The sequence below is a fragment of the Panthera tigris genome, chromosome B4, assembly GCF_018350195.1.
Source record: "Panthera tigris isolate Pti1 chromosome B4, P.tigris_Pti1_mat1.1, whole genome shotgun sequence".
Taxonomy (NCBI): domain Eukaryota; kingdom Metazoa; phylum Chordata; class Mammalia; order Carnivora; family Felidae; genus Panthera; species Panthera tigris.
The window spans coordinates 90,663,848-90,680,325 of record NC_056666.1 but is presented as its reverse complement, the minus strand read 5'-3'; the positions used below and the strand labels follow the sequence as shown (position 1 = coordinate 90,680,325).

General features: G+C 42.5%; 1 protein-coding gene across 11 annotated transcripts in view; it reads left to right on the top strand.

Moving 5' to 3' along the window:
• The window catches only part of GRIP1 (glutamate receptor interacting protein 1), a 682,693-nt gene that overhangs the window by 596,313 nt on the left and 69,902 nt on the right, over positions 1–16,478 (top strand). For all 11 annotated transcript variants that reach the window (XM_042992703.1, XM_042992699.1, XM_042992700.1 and 8 more), the window contains 3 exons: positions 2,891–3,077; positions 3,660–3,805; positions 15,423–15,503. In XM_042992703.1, coding sequence (XP_042848637.1) covers positions 2,891–3,077; positions 3,660–3,805; positions 15,423–15,503 — 414 coding nt within the window. The remainder of the gene's footprint in view (positions 1–2,890; positions 3,078–3,659; positions 3,806–15,422; positions 15,504–16,478) is intronic.

The window sequence follows — 16,478 nt, the reverse complement described above, 5'->3', positions numbered from 1 at the left end:
ATGAGGCCCTACTTTAGAGAATAGATACATTGGGGGCCTCATCATGAAGAGAAAGTTAACCTGGCAAGTTGATATGTAGAAAATGTTGGGCATGAAAGGACCAGAAACATCCATATTCACATATTTGAAATAAACTAAACATCTGAAATACAAATAATAAAAGCCTGGACTGAAGCGTTAACAATAAGAAGGGAAAAGAGGATTTATAGAAGTTAGATTTCAGTGGTCATCCTGAAAGGACTTAGCCATTGTCTTGATTGAATTTGAGACAATGGGGATGTTCTGAGTCAAAGGCTACTTTGAGATTTCAGGCCTGGTGGACTCTAAACATGATGGTCCCATTCATAGAAACAGTAGGGGGAATGCAAAAGAGAGGATCACTAACTCAATTTTTAAAATGTTGAGTTTCGAGGAGTCAGTGAGACCTTCTTGTGGATGGGATATCCACGTCAGGAAATTCATCACTGGAGCTTGAGAGAAACTGGAGAGGTAGATTTGAGAAGATACATGCAGAGGTCATATTACAGAAGCAGTAGAAGTAAATGAGGGAAAGGAGAGTAGAGAAGGCTTAGAAGAGAACCACAGGGAAGTCTATGTTTGCCATGTAGACTAAGCAAAGGAACTGGGAGGGGCTGAAAAAAGTCAGAAACTAAGAACGAACCTTCACTGAAACCAAGAGAGCAATTTCAGAAAGAAAAGGATAGTTCCCAAGCCACTTGCTGCAGAGTAGTTAGAGCAGAAGATGGCCATTGATTTTGGCAGTCAGGAAGTCATCAGTGAGAGTAGTTTCAGTAAAGGGTGAAAGAAGAGGCCAAGTTTTAAGCAGGCCCAGAATCAGTACAAACCCATAGGGAGAGGTCAGAAAGCTAGGGGAGTGAGCAGGAAAGTTGGAAAAAGCAAGAGAGAAGTATTTATGACACAAAATCACAGGGAGCTGAAATGGATAGGACCAGAAAGGAGGAGGTAGCCTTGAAATGGAAAGAAGGATACATCCTCCTGGGAAAAAGAAGGAAGTTAGAATAGATGATACAGAGAAATCGAAGTTGAAAAGAATGCTTTTAAGGAACTCTTGTCAAATGGCTGGATCTTTTCAGTCTGGTAGGAAATGAAGTAAGGGGTCAAGTTTGATCCTTATAATGGTGGAAATGTTTGAGACAGATCCCGTGAGAAATCAAATAAGGAGTCAAAGTATTACACAACAGAAAATTCCAGGGCCCCATAGGGAATTGTGTGAATGTGTAGTGACTTTCTCTAGCACCCATCAGCAACTTAGTAAGAGCAGGGGAGTGGAGTGGGCATTACCAAAGAATATTGAGTATTAGACTATAGAAAATGTCATGAGCTTTCAGCATCTCTGATTCCAGCAGCTGCATCGTTGAAGTGGTCACCAGGGATCCAGGGGGAGTATGGAGGGAAATGATGCTAGTAAAAGGCAATACATAAAAATGGTCGCTTTCAAACTGGATTCCCCAGATTCCCACAGGAGGGATGGGAAGGCCTCCTCTGGGGTCTCCCATTCTTACCTCAGTATCTTCAGCAGCTCTGTTTTTATCTGAAATACAAAGACATCCCTTACATGCTTTCATTTGAAGGGGGGTCAGGGGGAATCTGTTGCTAACAAGTTTGAAAACCACTAGACTGGAAGACAGGTGAGAGAGAGTGGGGCTAGAAGTCATCAAGGAGGGAAAATGAGGTCAGAAGGACTGGGGGGAGATGGCTATTAAGATTGTGTGGTCAACAAAGAGGATTCAGATATGAAGATCCCAGAGCTCTCTCCAGGTTGAAGGATGGTGGGGTCCAGCACAGGGTTCTGCTGATAGAGAGCTGAAGTCGGGTGGAATTGCTAATAATCAGCACTGAGAGACCTAAAGAAGCACAAAGCCAGGTGCTCAATTATTGCCATGATGTCAAAGATACTGAGGACATGGAAGAACGACAGACTAGAAGGGGCAAAGTAAGAGCCGAGTCTAAAGTCAGTGAGGAAATGGGGGGAAACAGGAAAAGTAGAACATCATGGGTTTGAAGATGAGACAAAGCAGAAATAAGTACATAATATAGAACTTTAAAATAGGAGTGGTTTGAGGCGCCTGGGTGGCTCAGTCGGTTAAGCGCCGACTTCAGCTCAGGTCACGATCTCGCAGTCTGTGAGTTCGAGCCCCGCATCGGGCTCTGGGCTGATGGCTCAGAGCCTGGAGCCTGCTTCCGATTCTGTGTCTCCCTCTCTCTCTGCCCCTCCCCCGTTCATGCTCTGTCTCTCTCTGTCTCAAAAATAAATAAAAGTTAAAAAAAAATTTTTTTTAAATAAAATAAAATAGGAGTGGTTTAAGGTAAAAAGCACTGCATGTGTGGGGCACGGAAGGTTCTAACCCTTTCTCTGTCCTTGTCCCCTGCAGGGAGAGTGAAAGAAAATAGCTTCTGGGTGGAGGGGTTTCTGAGGTATATGGTGTCAGCAGATGTCAATTGCAGTAAGGAGGCCAGACTCTTTTGGAGGAAGTGACAGTCCCACATGGGACCCTGCAGAGAGCTTGCTCACAGAAAGCAAAGGAGGCGCAGGTCCCAGTGGGCATCAATGAGAGAAAGGCATCGGGGAGTGGAGTGGCCTTTTCATGACCCGCCAGAGATCCAGTGGGAAAGAACAAAGGCTAAAGAGCCAAAATCTGGGGATAGGAGAAATAGAAAGTTTAAGCGACTCCATCAAGCCAACCCAATGCTAGATTAAGGTTGACGACCAGCACGAACTTATTTCAAGGAGACCAAAATATCCCACCATTACCAATGAGCTTTTTTTTCATTTTTCCTTCTTTCAGAGACATAATCTGCGTCAGCAAGGCCGGCGTCTCTGGTGCTTGCTCCAACCTAACGTCATTCTTTTTCGTGTTTGTTTCTCCAGTGTCTTTAGCCTCGAGCACAGTGGGCCTGGCTGGGCAGGTCGTTCACACAGAAACCACAGAAGTTGTGCTGACAGCCGATCCCGTCACAGGATTTGGGATCCAACTGCAGGGCAGTGTGTTTGCCACGGAGACGCTCTCTTCCCCACCTCTGATTTCCTATATTGAAGCTGACAGCCCAGCCGAGAGGTAAGACACTCCTTGACAGCGTCCTTTTCTGTGTATTTCTTGTGCCCGGTATCTTTGAATAGCTAATAAATTAGGGAACAGGGCTCAATGCAGGAAATGCAGGATGTGATGAACTGTCCGTTCCGACAGTAAAATTTTGCGTTCTTGATAAGGTTTGAGAAGAAAAACGAGCGTGGATGCCTTTATCTAGCAGATTGTTGTCTGGCAGGGACTGGAGGCTGTATTAATTAAAAAGGAAAATATCTCTGAAGTTCCAACTTTATTATAATAATTCCTCTGCTGTGGGGAGCTGTACATTCATCACTACTATATATTGGTTCAGATCAGATTAAAACAATGCCATAGTTTTAAATTATTAGTTCCTTCTCTGGGGTACATCAACATTGCCTGGCTCACATCTGGATCCATCAAACACAAGAGTGCAAGACCTTGCAGTTGACCTAATACGATGCCCACAGCATTGAATAGACAAGACCGAATGGTTACGCTATTTCACAAGGATCAAACAATATAGATTTGGCAACTTCAACTTGATAATTACTTACTCTGGCTACAGTCTCTAACATGTGGTTCTAAATATAGATGTGGGGTGCTACAGATTGGAGACAGAGTGATAGCCATTAATGGGATTCCAACTGAAGACAGCACCTTTGAGGAAGCCAACCAGCTCCTCCGAGACTCTTCAATCACGAGCAAGGTCACACTGGAAATCGAGTTTGATGTTGCAGGTATGGTCATATAATCGCGAGTCAGCTGCAGAGTCAGGAGTGGACCGCATGTGAATTATATGGATTGTGTGGCAGATGGGGGAGCTATTTTTTTTTACCTACTGAACATGTTTTTGTTTAGGAGATTTGGGGTGTCATTTTGTATTGAGCATTACTTTTGTGCTATTCGTTAAAATGTCCCCATAAGTATTAGCTGATATAAAGGTGATTTTAAAAAATCACGTAGCATTTATTCTTCCCCTATATGCTCGAGAAACCATATTCTTCTGTCACATGGATGAGAAAAGCCTGTCTTTGACCCTTCCCACTGCAAAGAACATGTGGAAGTTTGGTAGGGAACAATGAAAATGCATTAGGTGGATTTATACAAGCCCAGCAGGTAAATAATTCATTCTCTAGTGTGAAAAAGAAATTGCACCGGACACTTGTTAAAAACAAGGAAGACTTTATTCAAGACTATTTCAAGAGAGATCAAGAGTTGGAATAGGGAAGAGAGACTAACTCAGTCCCAAAGACAGTATGGGCAGCTGGGAATTTATGGCCACCAAGCAAGGTGAGGGTAGGAAGTCATGGAATGAAAAATTACTAACAGGAACTTGATTAGATATCAAGGGGGTGAGAATGAGGAATTTGATTGTAGATTCCATGGTGGGGGGATTCTCAACAACCTGAGTTAGCTGGATTCTCACTAAAACTGGGCTCAGCAAGTCACAGACAAGGCCAAAGATAAGGCCTCATTGAAAAGAGGACCCAGAGGAGCCTAACTTAAGTTTGATCAGGAAGGGAATCCTTGTCAATAGCTAACAGGTGTGTGGATTTTAGAGGTCGCTGCTAGTTTCCATTTAATGAAATGGTCTTCATACAGTGATATACCACTTCATAGAGCCAACAATCTTTACCAACTGGTAAAGATGTGCCTTTGGATGTAGGGATTGCATCTTCCCAGCAAATGCTTGCTGAGTGTTTACTGTGGGCCAGCTGGAGATGCAGCAGTAGACATGGAAGAAAAAATAGCTCCTTCCTTCATGAAACATATAGTATTACAGAAAGTTGATTTTTAAGTTAACGAATATAACTTTAGACAGTAATAAGTGCTCTGGGGAAAAGAAAGCAGGATGGGGATGAGAGAATGGCTGTGGGAGCTATTTTCATGGGATGATTCTCTGAGGAAGTGACATTTGAGCAGAGATTTGAAGGTTGGGAAGGAGCCAGCTACGTCCTGGGAGGAGGGTATTCCAGGTAGAAGGAACAGCCAGGGTAAAAGACATGGGCCAGATTAGTAAGATGGATGGATTTGAGAACCAACGGAAAGGGTTCTCACTGCAGCATAAGGAAGTTGGGGGTGACGATCACGTTTGGAATTGGAGATGGGGTAATAAGAAGGATTGGAAGGGGCCAACTTAAGATGTGGCTTGAAGCAGGACTAGCAGAACTTGTTTATGGAATGGATATGGAAAATGAGAGAAAGGGAAAATCATGGATGACTCCTGAGGTGTAAGAGTCAGCAATCAAGTAAAGAGTGATAGCTTTAAGGGAGAGGAAGACTTGAGGAACGGAAATTTGAGGATAACAACAAGTTCTGTTTTATGCGAGTGGGTTAGGGGCAGAGAGAGAGGGAGACACAGAATCCGAAGCAGGCTCCAGGCTCTGAACTGTCAGCACAGAGCCCGACGCTGGGCTCTAACTCACAAACCGTGAGGTCATGACCTGAGCTGAAGTCGGTCACTCGGTCACCAACTGAGCCACCCAGGCACCCCGAACAAGTTCTATTTTAGACATGACTAGACAAATCCACTGCCAGTTCTAGGGGGAAAGGGACAAGCACATCCATTCCTTAGTTCAGAAGACAATTATCGAGCACCAGTTACTCAGTGCTAGGCACTGTGCTATGTTCAGATCATTTAAAGGGAAAATAAAAAGGATTAATATCTTCAAAGAGCTCAGAGCCAATTAGACAAGAGCAAGATCTGCTAAAAGATAAGAATAGACTTACTGAATGTGTGTTGCCACTGGAATATGAAAGGAAGTGCCCGATGGGGGATCTGGGCCAGAGAGCAGCCTTGAGGAGGAACCACCATGTCAGTGACTGGTGAAGTCACTGAAATACAGGAGACCACTAAGGAACGAGTGGCAGGAAGGAGGGGATGCTGCCTGAGGAATTCTAAGATGGAAAGGGGAAGGATGCTAGCCAAGGAAATAATGTAGGTGGATTATGAGAAGTGAAAGGAGAACCCAAAAAAGGTAGCATTTTGGAAACCAAAACAAAAACTTCAAGGTCGTGGTCAATAGCATAAAGGGGCTTCAGAGAATTCAAGTAATATAAGGCAAGAAAGGTCCATTGGATTTGGCAATTCAGAAAAAAAGACATTGCAGAGTATATTCAGGGAGTTGGGGGACAGGAGTCAGACCACAGAAAGCTGAGGAGTGAGGAATGGGCAGAGAAATACAGGCAGGCTATGCTTGCTTTCTGCCAATGAACTGGGCTTTGAAAGAGGGTAACTAGAAAAATGCAGTGAATGGATAAAAAGGACAGAGGCCACTGTGGCCTCTTCTTGTTTGAAAACTTCGACAGCGTTTAATTACATACTGGACACTCTATTTTATCCTCTAATCAGTGGTTCTCAGTCAAGATCAGTTTTGCCCTGTGGGACATTTGGCAATGGTAAGAAATTTCACTGTGGGTGAGAAAAAGATGGGGTAAAAGATAAAAGATTCGGAGTTCAGAGGGGAGTTATTTGTTTTGCTGTTTTGTTTTGTTGAGATTGGAGAGATCTGAACATATCTGAGGCCTGAAGTGAATGAGGGAGAAAAAAGATAATTGATGGATATAGGTCCCTAAAGGGATGAGCAGAGAAGTTGTCTAGAACACAGGTAGATAACTAGTCTAAGACAAAAGGTTGATGGCCGCCTCTTGTGAGTTTGAAGAGAAGGATGTGAGAATATAACTATTGAGACATTCATGTAAGAACTGTCAAGCAAAGGTAAAAAGGATCAGCATCTTGGGGAGTTGAAAAGAATGATGGTTTAGAATAGCTAATGGGGAAATGACTGAGAAAGCTAACCAGACCCATGTACAGGGATTTTCCAGCTGGGTGGTGGACCATGCAAAGTCCAGAAGCTCTAAGTTAATAGCACTGTCAACCTGCACGGCCAAGTAGTTTTTTGTCAGGTGGCCTCAGCTACTGAGGAGTAACAGCAGAGGTGCTAGGTGATTAGACTGAACCAGAGATTGAGATTTCCAGAGAAGGTTCAACAGAAAGAAAACTAAAGTCACAGTAGTTCAAATTGTTGCAGGAAGAACAGATGAATAACTATAGTAATAACATCAAAATCATGGTAATACTACGAAATGCTTACTCTATGGCATGTCACTCTTCTAAGCACTGCATGTGCATTAGCTCACTTATAACAGCAATGGAGGTTACTGTTATTTTGTCGCCAGAAAAATGAAGCCCATGGAGTTAATGGTAGGGCTGGGATTTTCACCCAGACGGTCTGGCTCCTAAGGCCATGCTCTAACCACTACACATACTGCCTTGAGGGAATCTAGGCTACAGATGGATGGAAGTCAATAATGGATCAGCATGGTAGACTGGGAAGAAAGAGAGGACTCAAGGGCTTAGGAGTATTCAGGAAGAAAAATGGGCGTAGTAAGAGAAAGTTGAGGAGGGAGCTAATGGCGGGAGACTGAGGTCAAAGTGGCATATTAGAGCTTAGCATTTCAGAGAAGGTCAAGTAGGGCTCAGGGTAGTGAGCTGCTGAAGTGAAGTAGAAGGGAGGCGAATATTATTCAACCAGAGGTCTGGGAAATTGGAATGCAGTGTGATGGAAAGAGCATCCACACAGTGGAATCTCCCAGAAGGAGGGCAGGACTTGGAATGAGGGAGTATGAACTAGCTGCTGTTGACATGCTGAACACAAGCCCATCAGAGGATCTCTGCAGTTTCCCCTGCCTGAGTAGCTCTTCCCTCCCACATTCAGGTGGTTTGCTTACTTCATTCAGGTCTTTGCTCAAATATCACTCGTTCAGGGAATCATTCCCTCACCATAACACTCTGTTCCTGTGCCCAGATTTATGGTTCTTCTTAGCCTTACTCATGCTCTGATGTTATATTGTGGATGTACTTATTGTCTCATCTTCTCCACTGGAAAAATATCTATGATGTCAGGGACTTTGTGCCTTTTGTTCACTAATGTATCCCAGCACCCAGAATAGTGCTTGGAATACAAGAGCCTCTCAGCCAATACTTGGTGAATGAATGAATGAATGAATGAATGAAGTGCATTTGTCTCTCCTGAGGGACTGGATCCAGGAACCTCAGTTTGCATCAAGAACTGATTTCAGGGGTGCATGGGTGGCTCAGTCACTTACCCTTCTGACTCTTGGTTTTGGCTCAAGTCATGATCTCACAGTTTGTGGGTTTGAGCCCCACATCAAGCTCTGTGCTCACAGCCCAGAGCCCGCTTGGGATTCTCTCTCTCTCTCTCTCTCTCTCTCTCTCTCTCTCTCTCTCTCTCAAAATAAATAAATAAACTTAAAAAAAAAAAAGAACTGATTTCATATCCACTATTTCTCTGGAGTTCCTGGTCTCTCAGTGTTGCTTGTCTCTGCATATCTGCTCCATTTGTCTCTCTACAAGTTTTTTCTGGCTTTTGATTGTACTTGATTGCCCCATCTTTGCTGAAGGGCCCAGCCAGTGCCAGCCAGTTCAAGTTTCTAATTCTCAGATTTGTTAGCTTCCCCTTCTTGTCAGCTGTGACCAAGCAGGAATCTGGTAGAAGGACCCTGTAAGGATCAGTCAGATGTTGATGAGGGTGTGCTTTTCAAAGAAGGCCGTCCAGCAGCCCCAGAATGTATTACTACAATCACAGAACATTAGTGGTGAAGGGACTCTTACAATCCAATACCTTCATTTATTTATAAATGGAGAAACTGAAGTTTGGGCGGGGAAACTCAAGGTCATAGAGCAAAGTAGACTGTTGACTTGCGCCTGTCTTTTTCATATCATATTACACTGCCTGTTCAGGAGATGTGGGGGTTTCCAGCACGAAAGCGCAGGATTTCTGAATTTCTGCGTATTGTCGTTGTGTGTTGAGGGGAGATGGCTATCCTGTGCATTGTAGGATGTAACACAGCATATTCTTGAAACCCCCCTGTAGTGGAATGGCCAGCACAATTTGACCTCTGCCATAAGCAGAATCCAAGCATTTACTTGTGCTATCAATACATGTTTATTTTATGTGTATCCTCAATGTTTTTTCATTGTTTAATCCATACTTAATGTATATGTATAGCTTAATATTTGCTGATTAACTATTTGAATATCCTTGGTTTAAGCTCCTCTAAGAAATAGAAACTTGTCTATTAAACTCACTCTGTTCAGTGCCAAGTTTGCTTGAATAAGAGACAGGGGAAAAGGGACCAAAGGTCTTTCCCCCCTGCCCAATTGTTCCAGAAATCAACGTGTTTCAAATGGATAGAAATGATGTAGAATAAGGCCAGAAAAAAAATATGCTCCCATCCTGTCATTCTCTCCTCCCTTGCTCATGGCCAACATCACTAATTGATTTCAGTATTCTCTTGCTGAGCCCAGACACAACATCAGAATCTCCAATAAAACACTTTAGTTAGTCATTACCAATCTACTGGAATCTGCTGGAAACTGCTGGGGTCAGAAAGCTCTCTTGTAGCCAATTGAGATCTTGGAACATTGGTATAGGAAATCTCTGGACATGAGCTAATTCAAGACTAGTCCTATCCTGGATTCACTCCTAATTGCCCGAATGTGGGCCACCCATTTCCAAAATTCTTCCTCAGAAACATACCAAGATATTAATTCCCAAACTATTGGGTCTCAGAGATAAGCCATCTCTATTTTAAGTAACACAGAGTTTAAAAAGCTTTCCTGTCAGTGAAAGACAGATACCATATGTTTTCACTCATATGTGGATCCTGAAAAGCTTAACAGAAAACCATGGGGGAGGGGATGGGGGAAAAAAAGTTACAGAGAAGGAGGGAGGCAAACTATAAGAGACAAATGCTGAGAACAAACTGAGGGTTGATGGGGGGTAGGGGAGAGGGGAAAGTGGGTGATGGGATTGAGGCGGGCACCTGTTGGGATGAGCACTGGGTGTTGTATGGAAACCAACTTGACAATCAATTATATTTAATTAAAAAAAAAAAAAAAAAAAAGCTTGGGGCGCCTAGGTGGCTCGGTCGGTTGAGCGTCTGACTTCGGCTCAGGTCATGATCTCACAGTCTGTGAGTTCGAGCCCCGCATCAGGCTCTGTGCTGATGGCTCAGAGCCTGGAGCCTGCTTCCGATTCTGTGCCTCCCTCTCTCTCTGCCCCTTCCCCGCTCATGCTCTGTCTCTCTCTGTCTCTCAAAAATGAATAAACATTAAAAAAAATTAAAAAAAAAAAAAAAAGCTTGCCTGCGAGTGCACTCTTGCCTAAATCTATCTCTTTTAATGGGCACCACTGTATAAACAACATTGTAGTGACATTGATGGGATTCTTTTTAAAGCTGAAATTATTCACAGCCTCATCACTTTAATAAAAGTTTTTTTATATTTCTTTACAACGTCGTTTATCATGTATATAATTTTATAAAGCTATATTCATAATATATGCACAACTTACATTTTGCCTTTTTCAATACTGTCTTTTAAATACCAGTCTACAAAATTGTGAACACTTGAAGATTCTGCTTTGACTATAAAGTTATTTTGTCAGAAAAAAAAAAAAAATACGGCTTTGTTCTGGAAAGAAGTCCCAGTGAAAATCCTATCAAATGATGTTTGCCATCATTGCGGGAGCCCCCGTGCTTTCCTCTGAGTGGTTGGGGGTTAAGCATCTACGTTTCCCCGCTCCCTCTCAGAACTCCTTACTTTTTCAAGTCTCATAAGGGTGTGCAGGTTGATGAATTATGATGGGGTGATTATCTTACTGTGCCAACAACGAATGCTTCAGGCAGGAAAAGCAGGCCAATTGGAAAGAAGGGAGCCTTTGTTTACCCAAATGTGTTTTTAATTACAGTATTAACAAAGATAAGGCAAAACAAGAGAAGCACAAAATAATCACATGGGAGTCTAACAAAGTAAACATTCCAGCTGTTTGTTCTAAACCTATGATTTCTCCAAGTATCTTTTCCTCTCCAATAGTAGTTCTTTAAGAAACACCAGTGTAAATAGGCCTTTGCTTCAACCACCAAATAACTGTGTGGGCAAAAACAAAACAAAGAAACAAAAAAAACTTACCAAGTATAAAATAAATCATGTTAGCATTTAAAGATTAAAATGAAGCCACGGCTGATCAAAGAGATTCATTTGTTGATATTTCTTCATCATTATGAATATTTCAAATCTCGTGTAGTCAAACATGATTCATTACTATTTTCCAGAAAGTGGTAATATCTCCTCCAGTGTCATTAACAATGTTAATCTCGGTCAAGGTTCCCTGCATTAAAAATTTATAAAAGCAAAATGTTGCTATAGTAATAATTCTAGATCAATGATTCCCGGCCTGTAGGGTTCCAAGACCTCATTTGTATAGTAGCATCATGGACAAGCTGTTATATACATACGTGAATACATGTATACATACATACGAGCATACCATATGCTCCCCTCCCCTTTCACAGAGAATTTTTGTAAAAAACACAGAACACTTGGGGCGCCTGGGTGGCTCAGTTGGTTAAGCGTCCGACTTCAGCTCAGGTCACGATCTCACGGTCCGTGAGTTCGAGCCCCGCGTCGGGCTCTGGGCTGATGGCTCAGAGCCTGGAGCCTGCTTCCGATTCTGTGTCTCCCTCTCTCTCTGCCCCTCCCCCGTTCATGCTCTGTCTCTCTCTGTCTCAAAAATAAATAAACGTTAAAAAAAATTAAAAAAAAAAACAAAACACAGAACACTAAAACAAACATACATCAAGTGAGTTCCGGAATTAGCGAAGCCATTTCTGCCTCTAAAGCTTCTTATGCATGTACTCACGGACCACTTGCAAGCCTTATCTGGGTAATGAAATTCCTACCACACCCATGAACACTTCTGTGGAGGCTTTCTGCTTAGCTCCCATCCCATTTCCTCTACCAGCTCAATGTGTTCATCAGGGATCTTTCCGTTGCAAGCAGCAGAAATGCACAGGAGCTAATTCAGGCAGAGAAGGGGCATTTACTGGAAGCACACAGGTGTTTCACAGCCCTGGAGGACAGGAAATGCAGACAGCCCCAGGAAGCTCTCGAATCAGACAAAAAGGCTGTCATGGCCAAGCACAGGCTTTCCAAGACCTCGTGCAGGCTCCTCATGTGCCCTCGCTTCTCTCTGCAGACTGGCTGTTGGTGCAGATAGGCAAAATGTGGTCCATTCAGATGCCCTCTCAGCCCCCAGTCTGCATGGTAATTCCCCACTCTTAACTGTCACTTTAGGGGTGAGAAGAAGGTGGCAATTAGTCTTCCACTGTTGGAACAGGGAATGTAGAGGACTTAGGGAAGAGATGGAAGAAAGGCACAGATTTGAGAAATGTTTGGGAAGTAAATATTTATACCTGCAGCATCCAAAGCCAGGAAGTAAAGCACACCTATATACTGTTACTTACCTCTTTTCTTTTTCTCCCCCAGTGTATCAAACCTAGCCAGTCTTTTTGAAATCTGTTAGGGAAAATAATTTTATCTATCTCAAGACCTATTGGGAAATGGGAAGGGTACAAATTCTTTTTTTTTTTTTTTTTAAGTTTATGTTAGAGAGAGAGAGACAGAGTGCACATAAGGAAGGGGCAGAGACAGAGGGAGAGAGAGAGAATCCCGAATAGGCTGTACTGTCAGTGCAGAGCCCAATGCAGGGCCCGAACCCAAAAACTATGAGATCATGACCTGAGCCAAAATCAAGAGTCGGATGCCCAACCGACTGAGCCACCCAGGCGTCCCAAGGGTACAGATTCTTTATGAATAAACAAATGAATATATATGGATCCTTTCTGGTACATCAGTGTGTTAGTTGGGGACAAGAGCAAAGCCAAAGACATCCACTCACAGTCTGTGACACTCATCAAAAAGTTAAGAAGAGTAGGAGGGTGCTAAGCAAAATAAGTCAGAGAACGACGAATACCATATGATCTCATTCATATGTGGAATTTAAGAAACAAAAAAAGAAAATAGGGAAAAAATCTGAGAGAGACAGAGGAGAGAGAGAGATTGGCAGACCAAGAAATAGACTCCTAACTGTAGAGAACAAAGTCGTGGTTACGGGGCGGGATGGGGGGGCGGTGGGCAGAGGGATGGAGGAAATAAGTGATGGGGATTGGGGAGGGCACTTGTGATGAGCACTGGGTGTTGTATGGAGGTGTTGAATCCCTAAATTGCACACCTGAAACTAATATTGTGGTGTATGTTAACTCACCAGAATTTAAGTAAAAACTTAAAAAAAAAAAACAACCAAAGACCAGTGGGAGGGACTGGGAGAAGCAGCTTGGGGATCCGTTTTTCACAGGTGGCATTCTAGAAGCCCGGAGGGCCCAGAGAAATCAAATTTTTATTGTGTTTTCCAGTTGAACAGCCTGTGGCATATCTTCTGTTTTAGAAGATCAGATTCTTGTCTTATAAAAGGTTCACTGGCCTAAATTCCTCCTAGAAGAGTCCAAAAGGCCTGGACGGGCAAGTTAAGGCTGAGGAAGGGAGTCTCCAGCTGTTCTCATGAGACCATCCCCACTTCCACCTAAGCTTGGCAGAGACAAAATGTGTTCAGTATGTGATTAACAAATTGAACCCAGGGCCTCATGGTTGTGGTGGAGTCCTTGTGTGCGGGTTAAGCACTGAGCAAAATCAAGCAGTAAAAATGGTTTAGTTCTGCCATCCCACAAGCCCCCACTTACCCTAATGCTTCCCTTCACGGGCGCCTTCCACCCCTTTCCAAAACCTTCAAGAAAGGATTATAGTCATTAGCAGCTTAGAGTCAATAGATGTTATCTCCTCAGAGGATATTTTCTTGCTTTCTTGCTTTCTTTTCTTAATGTTTGTTTTTGAGAAAGAGAGAGAGAGAGAGCATGAGCAGGGGAGGGGCAGGTAGAGAGGAAGACACAGAATCTGAAGCAGGCTCCAGGTTCTGAGCTGTCAGCACAGAGCCCGATGTGGGACTTGAACTCATGAACCTCAAGATCATGACCTGGGCTGAAGTCGGAAGCTTAACCGGACGTTTAACGTATTTTCTTTTTAGCCTTAACTCTAACTGAAGGTCTCCCAGACTGTTAAAGGAATTTTAAGAAGAGTCTATTTAAGAATATGTAGCAGTTCCCTCTTTTCTCCAATACTAGTCAGGCCCTGGTGAATCCACTGAGTCCTATCCAGGGTTGAGATTCAGCCAGCTCCACTGGTTCTCTCTGTTGCTACAGTGTCACCTTACCTCTGTACCGGTTGGACAGGATCTGAGCCAACCTGCACCCTGTCCCAGTACCCCCTGCCCTCCCGTTCCTCCCCGGGACCTCCCAGAGCTCCCCATGATCCAGAAACCTAAGCACAATCCTTGATGCAGTTGGGTCCTCCGGGGACCCTCGGTTCCAACCTAGCAGTCAGCGTCCAGTCTGACTGGTTGTAGCCAGTACCCTTCTGGCTGCAAAATATTTTGAGAATCACTCTCGCTTCTACCTCTTGAGGGGTACTTTTCACTGTTTAGATTACAAATTAAGGCACCTCCTATCCCCCACCCCCAGCCCCTATCAACAACCATCGCATCAAACTAAAATTTCTCTTAAAACCTATTCCCCTAGCTACCTTCAAGAAACAGTTGAAAAAAAGAATTGCTGACTAGGTAATTCTGGAAAAATATGGTTGAAGAGGAAAAAAAAAGATATATATGAAAACCAGACCTATGATTAAACTTTAGTATGCCTAAGAATTACCTGGAGAGTGGGGCACCTGGAGCCTGCTTCAAATTCTATGTCTCCCTCCCTCTGCCCTTCCCTGCTCACTCTCTGTCTCTCTCAAAATAAACATTAAAGGGGCACCTGGGTGGCTCAGTCGGTTGAGCCTCTGACTTCAGCTCAGGTCATGATCTCACAGTTCGTGGGTTCGAGCCCCGCGTCAGGCTCTGTGCTGACAGCTCGGAGCCTGGAGCCTGCTTCAGATTCTGTGCCTTCCTTTCTCTCTCTGCCCCTCCCCTGCTCACACTCTGTCAATCTCTCTCTCAAAAAATAAAAAAACATTAAAAAAATTTTTTTTAATAAACATTTTAAAAAATCTGTTAAAAAATCACCTGGAGAATATGTTTAAAATGTAGACGTCTAGGCTTTATCTTCAGAAACTCTGATTCCATAGATCCCGGATGATTCAGAAATCTGTTTGTAACTTGCATTCCAGGCAAATTCGATGCAAATGTTGCCTGAATAACACTTAAGAAATACTGAACTCAGCTGTTGCTGTGAAATGCACACAGTTGCCTCCGAGCAGGACATCCACTCTTAACCAGGAATGCAATTTATCAGGATTTTATAGGCATTCATTTACTTCAATTCCTACAACTTGAACTTCAGACGATTATGATACAAGAATCCCTGATGCATTTCCATTGATTGGTGCTCCATTCTTCCTGGTCACCTACAAACGTACTCTTCTTTGTTTTGAAATTACAGAGTCTGTCATCCCAAGTAGTGGAACGTTTCATGTAAAGCTCCCTAAGAAGCATAATGTGGAACTTGGAATAACCATCAGTTGTAAGTAAAAGTGACTTTTTTTTTTTAATGCAGCATTTAAAAAAGACATTAGGAAATTGTATTGTCAAATGGCTTACAGGTGTGAAAAATGTTTTAAGTGTCATTGCCAAGTTTCCCTGTAATGTTACAAACATACAGAGCCACTCACACCTCTAGCACTTAACCAGCGGTGTGAATGGGGCATTTACTTAAACTGTCTCCAGTCTTATGTTTCTTCATCTGTCAAATGGAAATAAGGATATCTACAAAATATAGGATTGTTTATACTCTGGTTTCTCTTCAGATCGCATAAATCTTTCGCCTTTTACAAAGTATAGAATTGTTTGAAGTATTATGTAAAATAACATATTTATATACCTAGTATATAGGTATATAACATATTTATATACCTAGTATATAGGTATATAACATATTTATATACCTAGTATATAGGTATATAACATATTTATATACCTAGTATATAGGTATATAACATATTTATATACCTAGTATATAGGTATATAACATATTTATATACCTAGTATATAGGTATATAACATATTTATATACCTAGTATATAGGTATATAACATATTTATACCTAGTGCAGTCCCTGGCAAGTAATAAGTGCCCAATAAATGTGTCTCACCCCCACCATGAATAATTAAATGAGCATATAAATGCATATGGGTTCCCTACATTTTATTATATTGTGATTAAGTCTTCACAATAATCCATTTCACTAACAAAAGTCGCATTTATTTCCTTTTAAAACTATCCTCCTATCTGCCCACTATGCATCTATAAGCCATTTTACAACACTGAAATATTATCTCTTAATTTAGGAACTTTCTGAATTCCTGCATGGTCCAAGATGTCTGGGTAACCAAACCAAAAAGAAAAGCAGAACTATAAATGTGTTTAATTCCCTCCTTTCCTCGGGCTCTAGATGAATAACTGCTTTGGTAAAACAGCTTTGAAAATTTCAGCCCCTGTT